The sequence below is a fragment of the Neopsephotus bourkii genome, unplaced genomic scaffold (genome assembly GCF_033783945.1).
Source record: "Neopsephotus bourkii isolate Nb327-2 ecotype Australia unplaced genomic scaffold, CSIRO-AGI_Nbou_v1 NB_838, whole genome shotgun sequence".
Classification (NCBI taxonomy): Eukaryota; Metazoa; Chordata; class Aves; order Psittaciformes; family Psittacidae; genus Neopsephotus; species Neopsephotus bourkii.
The window spans coordinates 3377579-3395397 of record NW_026901334.1 but is presented as its reverse complement, the minus strand read 5'-3'; the positions used below and the strand labels follow the sequence as shown (position 1 = coordinate 3395397).

Genomic DNA, 17819 nt, shown 5'->3' with positions numbered 1-17819 from the left:
GAAGCCTATTGGTTGCGGGCGGGCTGAGGGGCGGGGCTAAGCGCCGGTGCGCGGCGCCATTCGGTAAGTGGCTGGGAGGAGCCATCTTGAGAGCGGGAAGGAGGCCGAGACGCCACACGGAGCCGCCATCTTGATTGGGGGCAGGGCATGGGGAGAACGCGTTGGGTGCCATCTTGAGTACGGGCAGCTGCTGTGTTGCGGCTGGGGAGCGGCGCCGCCGCCGCCATGTTTGCCGCGGGCAGGAAGCGGCGCGCTCGCGGCGGTTGCCATCTCGGGTGAGGGAGCGCGGCCTCCTCACAGGAGTGAGGTGAATGATTGAGCACCGCCCGTCTGGTGCTCAACAGCACTTAACAGTTTCACTTGACATATAAGGTAAAGGGGTTTAATTGCAGTTAATGTCTTAAGGATAAAGATTACCCAGTGGGGAAACAGAACTCGTAAGGTAAGACACAACACCGACCTGCTCTGCTGAGGTACGAGGATAATATTTTGTCCTAAGTTACAGTTCTGACACTGTTTGCTAGCCAAAGCAGCTCTTTTTCCAGTCAAGTGAACCTCAGTGGTTAAGTAGATCAGCTTGTTTCACTCTTAATATGTGGCATTGCCTGTAGGGCTTAACTTGTGCAGAGGTTCTGGTAAAATCCATGGATTTCTGGTCTTTGGGCATTTTCAGACCTCTAGAAGGTTTGGCCTTCAGGTGCTGGGCCATCTCTGGTAAACTGAAGCATCCTACAATGGACTTAAAGGATCGTTCAAAATGATCCTTGAGCTCACTGAGGTGAAGGACCCCCAAAACATAAGGGAGAGGCACACCCCAGCCTGGTCCTCGCTGGAACAGGGCTGTTTTACCTTGTTCCTGTGAAGGAACAGGGACACGAGGAGCTGGGTTCTGTTGGAGGCTGAGCAGACCTCAGGATCTGTGCCCCAAGGCTATGGCTGGTTCCTCTCCATGGATGCTAATGAAATGCTGTGTGTCTCTGTTTAAACATAGGCAATATTTGCTCACTGGGAATTCTACTCCTGTTTTTTGCCTTGCTTGTCATAACCCCCTCTGCTGAGTGCAGCACAAGAATTAATTGTCCTAGACCTCGTCCCTTGTGTAGCATTGAGTCAAATATCAAATGTCCAGCCCACAGTGACCTCGCTTCGTTAGCTGCAACCCTCTTTTGAGAGTCTCCAGGCAACATAATACACGTCTTCACTGCAGGAAGAAGCCTTCATCCCTCAGCAGCCCTCCCAGTCCTGACACTCCTTGTACAACCCTGCCAGTCAGTGCCCAGCAGCAGTAAAGCACTAACACAGAGCACTGCCACTGCTGGAAGCACCTGAGCTGCAACACAGCACGTCAGGGACAGATAGGAAAGTTTGGAGGAGGATTTGAAAGCTAGAGTGCACCTGAAATGGGGAGTCTTATCCTTGGGCACTGTTTCTGCTTCATAGCAGGGAGCTTTGACAGGCCCAGACATGTGTTTTATAGTCTTTCTGAAGCATACACTAGGCTTGTATAGAATATGGAGAAAATACTAGAATATGGAGAAAAAAGTGATAAAAGTGAAACCATCTATTATTTTCTCCCAAGCACGTATTACTGTGCTGGTTCCTATAGCACTTTGCTTTCTCAGAGAGCGGGGCAATGCTCAGATGGCCAGGAGCAGACAGCAGCTCACTACCATTGACATTGGTAGCTCTCATTTTCCTGTCTTTGGTTTATTTGGCTCCCCAGCTTGTTCCAGCAGTAAAGTTTAAAATAGAGAAAAATAGGTTCTTACCTCTTGCTCCAGGTGACTGAAGGCCCCAGCTGAAACCAAACTTATTGTGCTGGGTGCCCCATATGAAAGGCCACAGATAAGAAATCTACAACTCAGATGAGGCAAAGAATGGGAAAATGATGGGATTATGCTTTGGAGTTGCTGAGCTGAGAGCCAGCGAGATAAAGTGATTGGATCAAAGCAGAGCAGGACCTTAACGCCCAGCTCACAAGCCACAAGGCACCTTAAACTCTGCCTGGTTTCAAGCTGTTTCCCATGGAGGTGTTTCACTTCATCTTCCCTTCCCAGTAACCTGCTTTATGTACTGTAAGAAACTCCTCTGGAGCAGAGGATGGTATGGAATCACCCCATTTAATATGGGATACCTCAGTCTGCTTGTAAAGAAGTGTTCCCTAAAGACAGGTACCCTGAGCATGACACGTTTTAGAAATACAATCCTTAATGCTAAAAACTGATCACTAGTTGTTCTTGACATTAGTTCATTGCATGCACCAGCTGCTTGTCTGGTATCTTTGGAAAAGGAAACAGAGGTGGATGCCATCAAAGAATTCCTACTTTTCCAAGACACCCCCGTGCAGCTGTGGCCTTGCTTAAATGACTCCTTCAAGGTTCTTGCAAGCTCACTCCCATTTGCCTTAGTTGTAGCAGGAATGCTGATTGTACAGCATTTCAGCGGCCATTTTGCTTGTATCTCTTTTGGGTTGCTTTGAGAAAGAAATCCCAGTAAAAGGGCCATGAGAAAGAAACCAAAAAGAGGGAGAAAGGGAGAAAACAGAAATCAGCCTCTTTAGTAGGACCCAGCAAAACAGTCCCACCCTCCAGCTCCGGTTACTCACATGCTCCAGAGGCCTTGGTGGGGCACACCCAGGTTTGTCTCTTTTAAGCCCTTCCTGCTTCTGTTATCTGTTTGAATTTCATTTACCATGCAGGGAAAACCAACAAAATGGTGAAACAAGAAAGACCCTGTGCCTGCCTTTTTTTCCTTTGTCGGTTTAAAATAGCTCCATGTTTGCAGGACACTTTAGGGAACAACGTTCATTTTCAAACTAGCAAAGGGGTTTCCCCCCCTTTTTCCACAACGTTTCTATCTGTAACCTGAAAACAAGAGGTGGAAAACTCTCATTGGAGAGCTGGCTGCAGTTCTAGTGCTCAGGAAAAGTTCCTTCCTTACCTGCAGACGTGTGATATTACAGCAGCACAGCACACATTGCTAGCAAGGGGAGGATTCTTCCCATGCTCCATGTGCTTAGTACTGATAGAAGGAACTGTTTCTACCTCATTCCCAAAGCAGGATTTTCATGCCAGCCATGGCCACCACACCACTTTAAGGCCCTTTTCCAGAGACAAGGTTGAAAAATGCTTGACAAGCACATAGATCTGCACTTGGAACTTTCCTTAGTGTCCCATTGCACATTCACCTTTTCCTACAGCATTGCCTGTGTTGCAAGCATTAGAGCAGCTTCACACGTTAAGGATAACCACAAGAGCTCCCATTTTACGTTTCTCTCCTTATTTCTGTGGCAGGACGAGGGACTTGCTGCGTTCAGATTCTGTTGCTATCAGTCCCTGTTGTTTCAGAACTTCCCTGTCTCGGCCGATGCTTTTGGGTGACTCATTTCCTGTGAGGGATGAACCAGCCATTTCCTGGCTCTTCAACACGGGATGGGGGGGAGTTTTTCTTCTAGCCTGAGTTGGAGTGGTCTGGATTCATCTCAGGTTTGATTATACCCCCTGCAACTTGCACCACAACTGCAGCTCTTCACTGCAGCCTTTTAATGTCAGCTTCTGTTGCATAGGGAATGTGGCTGGCCCCTGCTTACCTGAGCCACAGGTCGTTTTGGGCTGTAGAATTAAGAGTCATTACAGCAGTACAGTTTGAACAGTGACATCCTTCCAGCCCTTCCAACCCAATGCTTCTCTTAATTCAAGCCATTTCAGCTCATAATAAATGGAATGTTTAAAAAGCACCACAGGGCAAAGATATTGATCTTGCAACACATATCTTAAGCCCAGAAATGGTGAATTATCCAAGAAGTTCTACCAAGATCACACGTTGAGAAATCCAGGTGGATTTTTGTGTGTTAGGCACCGGATCCTGGGAGGCTGGGTCAGCTTCTGTAGGGATTCTATGCCCAGAATTCCAGCTCTTCCCTCCAGCATGTATTTCCAATTTCCCAAGCTGCTATTTATTCCTATTTCCCATGATGATTCTATTGTGGACGGCTTACTTCAACACTACCACTGAGCTGAAAGCTTGGCCACTGTAACACCAGCCTGAGGTATCCCAACTCTTTCAAGCAGCTTTTTACTGCTGTTTTAAAAAATTATTCTTTTATTTCTCATCATTTCAGTTGAACCTTTCCATTCCTTAACCTGTCACACATCCATAATATTTGGAAAGAAAAGCCCCACACTGGGGCTGCTGCCTCTTGAGTCTGAATTTAGCACACGTTAGAGGGATGAGCACTGAATAATTCATACCCTTGATGATTTATTCATGCCCAAAAGCTGGATACCTCCTCTGTGAGTTTCCATTAGCTCACAGAGAATACAGAGTTCCTCTCCTCACCTCCACAGCAGCCCTGTCCCATGGAGCCCAGAGCAGGGGGGCATCGGAAACCACTCCCGGATGGGCCTTCAGAGATGCTTCCGCTCAACAGCAAACAGGCCCCTTGTTAAGCTCTTTTCCACCAGTACACATGTAAAGAGGGGTGCTGCAGGATGCCCTGACCCAGGAAACCAGACAAACAGGCCGTGACTTCATGATGTGATAGGGTAGAGCTGATCTCCTCCACCACCAGAAATGGCAGGTTTATTTTACGTGGGAAAGTCACAGGTTCGGAGACAGTCAGTACAAACATAGGGAGAGAGTTTCCTACCCCTGAGGAAACCTGGACAAATAGCAGCAGTTCAGACTAACCTCCTTCCTGTGTGGGATATCCAAAGATATGCCTTTAGTAGAAGTTGGGAAGCCCACGATGTGAGTTTCCTGACCTAGGTGAAGATTCTGCAAGCCTTTCAAATTCCATCTGTCTAGAAAGTATGAAGGATGGTTCCATGTTCCAGGGTAGTCTCCAGACCCACAAACAGCACCACCCCTCCCTGGCTGCTATGAAATTTCCTAATTGTTTATCCTGTGCTCCTGACTCCTTTTGTCCTTGGAGCAGGCTCTACATCAGCATAATTAAAAATGCCAAACACGCTTGAGAAACTCTCCAAGTTGCTAAAAATGACTGTGAGTTTCCTCCCCACCGCCCCGCTCCAGCCCTCCCTTGCTCTGGCCTCAGCTTTACAAAGTGGTCTGTTTCCAGCCCTTCAGCATAGTTTGCATTCCACTGCCAAGAATGAACATTTATTTATACAAACAACCCTCCTTACAAGCACATCTCCCTGTGCTGTCCTGGGGCAGGGAAAGAAGCCTCACCGCAGCTCTCTCCTGCTACGTAGCTGCAGTGCTAAAGTCCCTTTTTGCTTTAGTCACTTTTCTGCAGGGAAAGGTTCATGCAGCAGCTCAGGCCTTTCTGGTGTTACAGATCTGCTCCAAAATGGACTGGAATGTTCTTTCATTTCCTAAGAACCATTTTGTTGCCCTTTAATGATGGTGCCAGCATCAGGGTCCTGTGATCTCACACCAGACCCTCGAGGCCTTACAAAAACAGAAAGCCCCCATGCCTGTTTCTCCCAACAGCACCCCTATATCCTGGTTTTCCCAAGGCCTCTATCAGGCTGTAGGAATTCTTCCAGCAGAGCAGCTGGAATTGGGATCAGTGGGAAGTGAAGTGGCAGGTCCCAGCCGAGCTGTACCAGACCAACGGGGAGCTCATGTATTATTCCTAACTGCTGCTCCACCGATCACCTGGCGGCTGAGGTTCTGTTCTCTGAAATCCTACCTCCTCTCTGGCCTCAGGTTGTCTCCTGTTGCATCTGCTGTGTGGATGGATATTACACAGATGCTGGGTGACTCCAGACAGGGGATGTCACTGTCTGGGCACAGGTCATTTAACTGGAAACAGGGGCCCCGGAGCAGCACATGGAGGGCACCACCACGGCATTGGTCACCCTCTTACTGTCAGCACATCAGCTTTTGCTGCGCAGGAGCCAGCTTCCATTTCTCAGCTGATACAACTGTTTGTAACTCAGAGTAATATTTAGATTGAGAAAGTTTATAATTGCCTCCACCAGTGACTAAGCTAAAGTACCTTTGTTGGGAGCTCTCATAAATGCATTTCTAAAGCAGCCTTCTAAGAAACGAAACGGTAAAGTACTTGCTGAAGGGGAATAATCTTTAAGGAATAACAGCAAGTTGGTATGGTAGAATGTAGTCCCAACATTGTCTTTTTAGGAAGAAAACACAGCCAGCTCCTCCAGCTCTATTGCCAAACCTAAGTCAATGAACTACAGCTAATGAATGAATTAGGAATTTTTAGTGACTGCTTTCCATGAATCATTAGTGACTATCTGATGGATCTCACTGCTTTGCTATTGCAAAGTTTTCAAAGATAGATTTACTTTTGCTTCAGTATGAGGTGTCAGGCCTTTCAATCTTAGTCTTCTTTACTGTGGTACACACCAAAGGGCTGATGTCCTTTAAGAATATCCCTGTGACATTCTTAGGTTGGGGATGCACTCGGGTCTGAAGAGATATTGCTATATTCAGGAAGAGGAGCCAATTAGCTCATAGAGCATCACCACAACTAATATATAGCAGGGGAGAAGAACCCCCATACCTCTTCCTCAGCAGGCTTCCCTGCAGAGCAGGGTTTGTTCTAATCCTGCAGGTTATACATGCATGCCTTGAGCGCAGCAAAATATCTCCTTACTGGGTTCTTCACATGGCTTCTTTAAAAGTAGTTTTCATTAACTTTGCTTCGTGAGTATACTGGGAGGAACTGCAGCAGCATTGGAAGAGGTGGCCTGCAACCTCAAGGTACGTGAACACACAGACATTCCTAAGCATATGGCCTTCTAGCACAATATTGGCCACGTATGTTGCACCCCCTGCTTAGTGCAATGGTTCCCCTGGAGCTAAGGGAGGAACAAGTGACCCCAAGGTGGCAGGAAGCACCCGAGGACAGGAACAGAGACACACCAGCTCCATTTTAGAGCTGGCAGAACTGGCCTCTCTCTTCCTGACTGCTTTCTGAGGTCATGCTGCAGTTTCTAGCAATGCAGCTGAATTCAGCTCCTTGTTTCCACATTGCTTCAGGAACAAATGCATCCAAATACATCTGGAAAGTAAGAGGAGTGCCACAGCAAAGCGCTGTGTGCCTGCCATGAGCCCTGCATTGTCATACAGCCTCATAAAGACATCATTTTCCCAGGGCTTCAGCTCTATTAAACACAAAGCTCCAAATGATTTCCTACTTGGATCAAAGATGTGCTTGTTCCAGTGGCACTTCAGTTTAAAAGGCAATACTGGGAATGAATGAAATCTCCCCAGTGGCAGCTGCTGAGGTTCAATGGATTTGTCAGTGCCATAATTACGCAGTGGATGGCTCCTGTTTGCTGGCCCATGTGTTCCTAAGGGTGTTCTGCAATGGAAACAGCACAGGGAAGCCTTGCTCCCAAAGCTGAGGGGCTTCTGCTGCTGTGGGATGGAGACCTCCTCCAGTTTCACATGCTGAAATGTGAAGAAATTTCACATTCTGATTCCAGACTTCAAACTGGAGTGCTCTGACTTGACCAAACTAGATGGAAATGTCTGACAAGAAACAGCAGCCTACTCCCACTGTCCCAGAACTGGTGTTAATACGGACACTAACCACGTTTCGGTATTCCCTGTACAGTTATAGCTGCTCTCTGGAAGTGAGCTCTTCCCTCAGCTGATGGAGGAGCCAGCACTGAGGGCACCAGCAGGGTTTGCCATGACCCTTGGTGCTAAGATGAACCCACCTCTGCCCACAGCACTTGGTGGCTAGGGTCTGGGTGCTGCTGAGCAATGTCTGCTCATTCAACAGCCATCTCCTTATCTAGGAGACTGGGCAGCAAGTTCTTGTCTAACAGACACAAATGTGTGGTAAGAACTCTGGAGTATTAAATTAGGCATTAAAAGAACATTAAGACATGGACCTGCAAAATGTGAAGTCAGGGAGAGCAGAGGGCACTCAAGCTCTCAGTTGCCAAAGGAACAAAAGAAACCCAATATCCTTTAGAAGGTTTAATATTGCATTTGGTGAGGTGCTCAGATGCCAGGGTAGGGAATGCAGAGGGTGATGATGGGCAGCGCCGCATGAGGAGTGCCTCATGTCACCCATGGGGCTGCAATGGGTGCACCAAAAAACACATAACCACCACTCCATTTATGGAGAAAATACTTCATTTCATACTGTGAGTTGACCAGTTCTGCAACAGGTAGAAGTCAGTTAGCAAGAATCTTCCCTCTAAAGTGGTGTCGTGGGGACCTAAGCACTGTGGTCACTGAGGGGACAAAGGGGGTCACATACACAGCCCAGTGTGACTGTGGCCAGTCCCCCAGCAGCTCTGCTGGGAAGCCGGGGTGAGGTTCTGAGCAGGCTTCAGGGAGCCAGCAGCTGAGGGGGCTCTCCAGGAAGCATTCACTGACAGCTCCATCATCCAGGAGCTCCAGGAGGAGCAGCTGGGTTGTGGGGCAGGCTTGGAGGAAGTGTCCAAAGTGCCTGTTGTGCATTGAGGGTGATTTACAGCCGAGAGCTGTGGATCTGAACCCACCCATTGGCTCAGGTTTTGCTTCAATCTGGAGGGTGGGCTTAGTTGTTTGCTCTTGCTCATGCTTTGGAAAGGGTGTTAGCACTGCTCTAGGGCCAGGGCTGGCAGCCTCTCACGGGTGCTATGCCAGAGTGTATCTTGCTTTTCCAAATCAGCAGCTAGGTGTGCCAGTGCTGGGCTTTGCTGCCTCTCCACGAGGCAAGGTGCCATCCATCTGGGGTCTTTGTCATCCGTGAGCCTCTTTGCTCCTGCTGAATGCAGCACTCAAGAAGTGGGTGACAGAAACCAGGAGCCACTGCCTCTTACTGATGCCTCTCTGGATACTGCCAGTGCTAGCTGTGGTCTGAAGCTTGCCATCCAGAACCTGGAAACACTGCATGTAGACTTACTCTTGGAGCAGGGAATTTTTGGTTTATTCCTTTAATTCCATGAAAGGGATCTTTGGGTTGCTTTAAGATTTCTTTTCTAAATAACTAATACCTTCCCTCTCCCTTCTTCCCTGTCCTCCAGGTGCTCCAGGATACTTGTCCTCCTGCCAACTGCTGTGCTCCATGGGACACTTCCCAAAGTGTGACCTTGAAGGAGGTAAGGGAGAGAGTGGCACTTCAGAACAAAGACAAGAGTAGAACAGGAACAAAGCCTGCAAGGGTGACAGAAAGCAGATGGGCAACCAGCACTGCCAGATAGCATGAAGGAATTAACTTGCCTGTGGCCAAAACCCTTGGCTGCTGCTTGGTAAGATGTGTTTTGTGAGGGACAAGCACCTTTCCTTGCCATGGTAAGGGAAGCTTCCCTGTGCTCCCCTAAAAGCCCCCAGCGGAGCCTGCAGAAAGGGATCACACAGAGAGGGAACATTCCCTCCTCTGAAAGCTCCTTGTCTGCACAGCAGTTGTTTCTTCTCCCTCCAGGAGCTCTTTACCATCACATCCTGAGCAAACCTTCACAACCACTCGAGATGTAAAGCTGAGAGCTCTTTGCCTCTTGCTGGTGAGACTGATTTTCACCTCCCTCCCCCTCACCCCCAAAGGCTGTGTCACTGCAGATTCAAGGTGAACTCCTCAAGCCTGGGAATGATTCAAGGTGTCAGTCGTTAAAACTGTTCTGTATTGTCTAAAAGTAGGTTACAGCATCTCCCCGTGAACAACTCTTAATTACAAGTCACAGATTCACCACAAATACTGTTTAATAACAAATTTCCCCCCCGCGCTGTGTTGTGAAGTAGCACATTCCCTCTGGTGTGCGGGCAGGGAACGCGGGATGTGGAACAGCAGGAAAGAGGGGTTTGCCTCTGATCAAACAAAGAGGAATGGATGCTTGGATCCAGCTCAGTGTTCTGGGGCTGAGGCTTTGCATGGTGTGTTTAGTTAGCTCATAGTTACTAGCACTGGTTAGGTTAGGTTAGTTTAGCAAAAGGTAGGAAAAAATGACTTGTGCCACATGATGATTTCAGTTAAACTTTCACAGGCTGCTCAGAAAGATACAAAACTGCAATAACCACTTGGACGATCAAATTAAACAAGGAAGATTTGCAACTTCCCCTCAGCAAACTCCCAAACAGGATGTTGGGTTTTGCTGGCTGATACAAGAAAATGCCCTTGCTGGGACAGAAATGGGAAGAGCTGGAGCCAAATCACCCCCCTCACCCTGCACCACGGGCTGGGAAGGGAGAAGCTCCTGTCCTTGGCCAGGGCAACGTTATCAGTCAGCATTTTCAGGCTGTGTTTTTCGGGGTAAGATAGCACGTTTCCCATGCTGAGAGCTCAGGAAATCTCCACCGAGAGCTTTGCACTACATTTTTGCTGGTTTCTTTCCCTGATGCTCCAAGTGCAAAGGTTCTTTGGCAGGAATAAGGAAGTGCATTGGGATGGTGCCTCCACCTGAGCTATAAATGTAAGAGGACCTTGACCCCTGCGTTAACAGTTGTGTTTACTCAGCACGGAGCCGGGGCAGGGCTTCGATGTGAGCCCTCAGGGAAGGGCGAGTGGCCGGCGGCCGAGCACCCTCTGCCGGGGACCGAGCGGTTGCTGGCGGCCCCCGGGGCCAGGTCTGCGGACAAAGAAACAAAAGGCTCCAGGTTTTACATCATTCCCATCTCCCTTGGGAGCCTGTGGCGATCAGACTGCGCGGAACAGTCAGGATTCAAAGCAGTTTTACAGCAGGAGATGATGATGTTATCCCGCGAGTGGCAGAGCTGTGCTTTAGGAGGAATACCACAAAGAGGAAGAGAAGCAATTAAAAGAGCAGCAAACACTCCTGCAAGTGCCTTCATGCCAAAAGACATCTCCTTTCACTAATTAAGTGAAAGAAGATCATTTTAACACAAAAGGCTGCTAGGGAACCAAGCACGTTCCCACAGTCAGTTCTGTGATACCACAATAAGCTCATCCTCAGGACTGGAAACCAGAAATCCTGGGAAGAGTAAAGCAGCCTGTATAGAATAGTTACAGAAGGCAGTGTCCTGCTCTCTGCTGGTGGCACTCACAGTTTGTTATCAGTGTTATCAGGGTAACTAACGCTGTCAGGAACAAGCTCATTGCATTTGCTGCCCTTTGCTAATTTCAGCTTTCCCACTTTAGGTCCTATTCATGGGTTTAAATGAAGTTTGCACTTTACCAGAACTGGTTTTAGTGGTTGGTTACTGGTTGCTGGCCCAAGCAACCCTGTGCCAGATGGCTGTGGCTTTTAGTAGCTCTGTTAAAGACAACTTGATGCAGAGCTCACAGTTCCAAGGACAGCAGCTCTGTAACACAGCCCCTCAAGAGGAGAGATAACTGGGCCCCATGCAAAAAGTTGGGTCTGATTCTCTGAACAAAACCTCTCTTGTTTCAGGAATGTGGAGCTGTAGGGTAATGTTTAACAGCAGACCCTGCCCGCCCTCACATCCACAGGGTATCATGTTCCGGGAGCATCTCTCAACATGGAGGAATGCCGCCCTGCAGCAAGCACAGAGTGCTGCTTGGGATTGTGTTTCTGCAAGGGAGGGCAGGAGGTAGTTCTGGAAGGACGTGGTGAGGCAGGAAAAGAGCTGAAGAGGTGCTGAGAAGGCTCTTGTACAGGGGGAGGGGGAGGAGAGGAGCAAACATTGCAGAGAACAGGAAAAACGATGTGCTGGGAAATGATTAATCCACCCCAAAGGCCCTTGCTAAGAAGTGCTGGGACAAGCTCGATGGGTTTTGGCAGCCATGAGCTACTTCTGCTCCGCTCTCGACTCCCGGCTTGCAACCAGATGTGTTTAACTGCAGCTCCGTCCCTCCCCACCGCATCCCCTCAGTGTCCTGTGCCCGTCCTGGCAGCTCTCTGGCCTTACACCCCCTCCTAGATGTGCCTTTTCCACCCTTCCACCTCCAGCAAGTGTTTCTCAAGCACACAGTCCCTGCTGGGGGAAGGGGGTGGGAGTTAAGTTGAAGAACTGCTGTTCTGTATCCTGTTGTTTTCCTACCAGGATTGTTTCAGTTTCCTGCACTGTCTTATCTGGAGCTGAAAAGCCAAAGCTCTTGTATTTACTTGCTTTGTGCATGCCTCAGGTTTCTCATCTGTGAAATGGACCTTACAAGACTGAAGAGAAACGCAGCCAGGACTATTACAGGGTGGAGGAACAGGAACAATGTGGTTAAAGGCCTTTCAGTGCCTATACAATTAGGTTCTTTATTTAGGTTCCCTGCTTGAAGCCTGTGTGTGTGTGTGTGTGTGGCAGAGGATTTCAGTGGACCTTCAGCACACCCGAACGCTGCACAGAGCCCACTGAAACAGAGGGGAACAGCAATGGTTGTTCCAGGTTCCTGTGTTTGACTATAGAAGACAAAGTGCTGGGTTTGGGTTTTCCCCTCAGGGGCTCAAACTACACATGGGGAAGTCTTAAACCAGAATACGTGTTTCAATGCTTTTAGTCAGCTTGGAGTTTTAAGAGCTCCCTTGTAATACTGGAGACCTCTAGGAAACTCCTTGCCACCTTTCTCTTGATGACAGCAGTAAAATAAGCATATACAGTGATGCCACCTCCAGTGCTTCTGTGTACACCAGGCACGGGAGAAAGCAGCATCTGGTAGATTTAAACTGCAACACTTCTTTCCCTTGAAGTGAGCATGGATTCACCAAACTGCAGGTTCTGTTACTGCACTAAATTCCCAATAGGTTAAAGCAAAATGGAAAGCAAACGTTTACCGTAGAGCTTTGGAATGTCCTGGTTTGCTGCACAGAGGTGTGGGTCCTGCACACACGGTGCTGTTATCAGATGGGAGCCTCTCCTGGAAGGAGAATGAAACCCGCTGCATCACTCCCAGCCGTGCAGATACCAAACCAGACAGAAGGTTTCCAAACAAATCCCCAAGCCCAGACTCTCCCCATCCACAGGGATCCTGGGATTTTATGAAGCAGGCAACGATCACATTGAATTGTCATTCATTAAAGAGGGGAGAAGTATCTGTTCTTCTTCATGGAGTAATACAGATTTCATTTCCCCCCTGCTCAGCTGGGACAGTAAAATTCAGGCTCATGCTGCTTAGTTTCTTTGGAGGTGAATACCAGAGCAGGGATGGGCTGAAGGGGGGTCCTGGTTTGTTACCAGAGCCCTTACTGGGAGCTAGATAACCAGAGAAAAAAGGCTTTTTCAAAGAGCTCAGGAAAAGGAAGACATGTGCTTGGAGATAAGGAAGGATAAAAGCATTCCCTGTGCTAGAAATCGCGATGTTCATCTGCCAAGTCAGGCATTTCAGGGCCTTCTGACCGTGCAGGGCTTCCGTTTCTGTTGCCTTTTCCCACACAAACTGTAAGCACCAAATTATTGGCATGAAAATTCCTTTTAGCTTGTCCAAGCAGCTCAGGCCTTTGGGAGGAATGACACAGGTCAGACACGGAGATAAAACACTGCTTGACTTCAGAAGGGAGAAGTGGATTCCCACAAGTCGATGTTGGGCTGCCCAGGAGCAGGTTGTGTGTTCCCTGGGTCAGTTTGACATGGGGTTGACAGACACCTCTCAGGAGAAGCTTGGGCAGAGCTCAACCGAGGACAGTTGACATGGCCATTTGAGGTGACTTCCAATCCCCTTTTCTGTGCTCCAGGGGGAGATCAGAGTGGCAGCAGATCCCATCCCATGCCAAAAGCTCAGAATGTGTTTGCTGCTTTAAAAAATAGGGATTTTGGTCTGATTGGTGTTTAAAGCAAGCAGTGGATTTTAGTTAAACACTTGCACGTTTCACAAGCTAGCAACAAACAGCACAGCACTGAGGCTAAAATTACCCATCCTGTTACTTAAAAGCTGTATGAAGGAACACATGGATTGATACTGGTGCTTCTTCCGCTTCTTTTTACTGCTTGAAAGTCAGATAATGTCTGAATCCGAACCAGGGACTTCTGGTTGTGCAGTTCCCTCCATTTGGGGAAGCAAAGATTGCCAACCACAGAGGGCTGAAAGGAACATCTCCCAAAGCCTGGTTCTTACAATGCTCTTTGCAGTGTTTGTATTTCATGTCTCTATAGAGGCTGATCCTGCAAATATTGACACAAGCCCAGCTTTTATATACAGCTCGTTGGAGCTCAATGGGGACTCACCTGAATGAGGACATGTGTTCTGCAGTAGCTTTTGGACTGAGTATTGAAAAGTTTAGTTGCATCTGCTAGTCAGATTTTATATATATATATGTGTGCACACACACATATATATAGATATGTATTATTATTACTTTAGGCTCTGAGAGAAAAAGAGAGAATACTCAAGCAGTCATGTACTGATCTCCACCTGAAATAAGGCTCTGAGAGACAGACAGCAGCAGCATGGTGAGTCTTCTTCTGTAGCATAAAAGACACCTTAGACAGTTGTTTCCAACACAATCAGTTCTTTGTTAAAACCAAGTTTTAGCCATGGGGATGCAAGGTCTGGGGTTTAGTCGCTGAAAAGCACATCCCAAGCCACCTCTTTGCATATCCCATTGCCCCCTGGATGCACATGGTGGTGCCAGAGGTGCGAGCCCTGGGGGCTGTGGAGCCAATTCCAGACACTTCCCCTTGTTCTTTCCCCCAAGAAAGTACAGAATTGTCAGGGATCACTGATCTGGAGTTACTACTCTGTTGAACAGGGCTAGAAGCAGTCCCTGGGACTGCTACTTTACGCAGATCTTCTTTAACACAAATCTCTCCAACATGTTTCTGCAGAACAAGAGCACCGGTGATGGGAAGTGCAGCGATGCCAGCTCACTTTGTGTGGATCTCACCAACCTTGTGACCTGGGCGCACACTCATGGCACCATATGCAAGCAGATCCCAGCCTTGGAAGCTGTGCAGAACGTGGGTCATGCAAGCAAGGACAACTCTGTGCTGTGGATCTGTGGAGTTGGACACGCGTATCACTGGCAATGTGAAAAACTCTACATCAGAAGCAGAGAGGAGAATGAAGCTGCAGAGAGGAGGAAGAGGTCAGTGTCCTGTGAGACTTCAGCAAGGGAAGCTAACCTGAAGGAAAAGAGGTTCCGGGTGACCCCATCTTTTGAGTGGGGCAGAGATGCTGTTAGCACAGGGTCACGTAGCAAATCTTCAGGGGGCACTCAGCAGAAGGATGATGCAGTCTACATAGCACATAATGAGCCATCACCCAGTGAGAATCTGAAGGCTGGCAAATCCATGAAATCAGGCTTTGCAGAAAAGCACCAGTTCTCAGTATCTGCTGGGGAAGCCCAAGCCAACAGACCTAAGGTGAAGCAAGAAAGCAGCAAAGATCTACAAATTGTCTCTGATGAAGAACAGTGTACGTCAGATGCAGATGACCAAGAAGATGGAATCAACCAGAATGATCTGTCAGAATCACCAGTGACAGGTGGAACTGCTGAGGTAGATTCACAAATGCATCACAGTCAAAATACAGCGTTTAACAAGCCAACAGCTACCCAAACACCTGGCTTTACCCCCACAGGAAAGCTGTCTCCAACTCTTGTGTGCATTCTGAAATCCCCTCTCAGTGACCAAGAGAGCATGGACAGCAGCTTCCTGAGGCTGGATTCCCCTCTTCATCCTGCAGGGTCAGTAATGGAAGCTTCTAGAGCAAGAAATCGCTCTGGGTCAGCAATGCTGAAAGAACACGTCATATCTGTTCCTGCCTCCAGAGCTGATGCAGGGGCTCAAGTTGAGTCCCCAGCCTCTGTATCGTTCTTTGAGTTTGAAGCCAGTGTAGACATCCAGCAGGAAATCCAGCTGAGCCCTCTGGAGCCCAGCATGACAGGAGTTGACTTCAGTGAGAATGTTCCTGACAACCCCGCTGAGGAGAGTGAAACTTTGGGATCTGGGCAGGCCCCTCATCCTTCAGGCTCACTGAACCCAGAGAGCAGTAACACAGAGCAGGCACCTGCAGCTGGAGGTGAGAGGAGGGTTATTCCTGGAGGATTGTGTGTGTGTGTGTGGATGGTTTTCCAAAATCCTAAAGGAGGGCAAGTTCATACAGCTGCCAAAACCTGTATTGCAGCACTCCTGTTCCTGCTAAATGGGGCTATAAAGGTTCCACAACGTGCACTTCAGGTGCCAGATGCACTTGGCCATGGACCAGCCCTGGAGCTGGATGCAGGACTGCAAGGATGGCGGTCTCATGAGAAGGGGGTGGGGGGGAATCTGAATTCCTTTGAGATGAACATTAATCTGCATCTCCCTGTACTTCACTGATCTCCTTGTAAGTTCTTGCTGTCCACAAAGCTGTGTCTTCTCTTTCAGGTGTGTTAAAGAAGACTGAGAAGAAGAAAAACCGTAACTCTGGTGATATAAAAGTGTTCAAGGACTGGCTGGCTCTCCATTGCCCGTTAGAAACACGGGAGGCCTATGAGCTGCCACCCCAAGACCTTGATAATTACCTGTCCATGTTCTACAGCTCTGCAAAGAGACAGAATGGCACAGACTTCTCCCCCTATTCCCTGCACTTCTTTCAGAGCAGCATAGAGAGATACCTCAAGGATCACAGTTACAAGTACAGCGTGGTGAGAGGGCCAGAATTCCGAGCATCCCAGGAAGCCTTGAAGCTGAAACACCAGCATCTGTCTCAAAAAGTGAGGGAGGGAGCGTGGAGCGTTCTGGAGAACCTGACAGATGAGGATGTGGAAAGTCTTTGGAAGAAGGGACTTTTAGGTAAGAATCACCCTCAGGCCTTTTTGCACCTCATGTTCACAAACATCATCAGGGGGTTTGGGGCACGCACACACACTCAGAGCCACAGCCCATACTGGGGCCAGCTCGTGCTGAAGAGGAATGAGGGAGAGCCAGAGTACTTGGAGTGGAAGGACAATCTGAACACGGAGCTGAGCACAGGGAGCTCGGGTCCACGTCTCTTTGCCAAGCCTGATGATCCAGATAACTGTCCAGTGAAAACTTACAAGGAATACACCAAGAGGAGGCCACTGGATATGCTCCATGACAAAGATCCGCTTTACCTGGCTCCCAAGCCGCTGTGCTCCATCTGGGACCAGGTGTGGTACTGTAGGAAGCCACTGACAAAAGCCAAGATGGAAAGGATGCTGAAAACTATCATCCAGCAAGTCAAAAGACCCATGAAGTCCAGGAAGTAAAGGTATCCATGGAGGTTCTGCTGCACCTCTTGTTACTAGGAGTCTGTTTCAGAGCAGACTTTGAGAGGTTCAAGTATCAATAGTGTAGGTAGGGGGGAAAAACCTTCCTCTCAGTCTCACCTTAGAGCAGAATTCCCCTGCACGTTTGCATCACCTTTGCTCTCAGGTTCAGTGAAAAGCTTGTACTGTTGTTCTGTTAGTGGGGTTGATAATTCAGGAAGTTCAGTAAATCCAAGACTCTTTGGTTTCACATTTGCCAAACAAGTTCATTTTCTGCTGTATTATTAACAACATAAACCAGCTGATGTTCCCATGGGGAGGGCTCAGCAGCTAGAAGCTTGGCTTCAAGCTGGAGCTTCTAAGCTTGAGTTTAAGCTGCCCTCTGGGGAGCTGACACCTGGAAACAACATTTATTCCAGAGCATAAGCCTGTGTGAGAAACAGGAGTTAGTTCTGGGGTGGGGGAAACAGCGAGTGCCAGGTGCTCATCCGTACCCTGTGGGAATGCTTTCAACAAGTTTAGTGTCCTTTTTCTTAGTGAAAGATTAGTAGATTTAAGGAGCTGTGACTGTGTTTTAAAGAGCTGTGTAAAGCAGCTGACAGCATTAAGAGGTTTTATGGTCAGTGCTTTCCCCAGAACACTACATACAGCCACACAAATTCACTCTGATGGAGGCAGTCAGCTTCTTTCATCTGTTTAAGCACTGTTCAGTGGATGTTGTCCTACAGCCCAGTCAGTTGTTGGTTGACATAGCTTAATAAAAGAACATTTCACTCCCTGCTGTCTGTCTGTCCTACCCACGTGAAGGTGATCATGTTAGCCCTTATAATG

The 17819-nt window shown here is 48.3% G+C and overlaps 1 protein-coding gene across 1 annotated transcript; it reads left to right on the top strand.

The window, feature by feature from the left end:
- Positions 1–8951: 8951 nt before the first annotated feature.
- LOC133213679 (uncharacterized protein KIAA1958-like) lies at positions 8952–17765 on the top strand. The gene is made up of 4 exons (XM_061356096.1): positions 8952–9038; positions 14138–14226; positions 14602–15796; positions 16144–17765. Exons 2-4 carry the CDS (start codon positions 14224–14226, stop codon positions 16986–16988), a joined length of 2043 nt encoding a protein of 680 aa, XP_061212080.1. The 5' UTR covers positions 8952–9038; positions 14138–14223; the 3' UTR covers positions 16989–17765.
- The last annotated feature ends 54 nt before the right edge of the window (positions 17766–17819 follow it).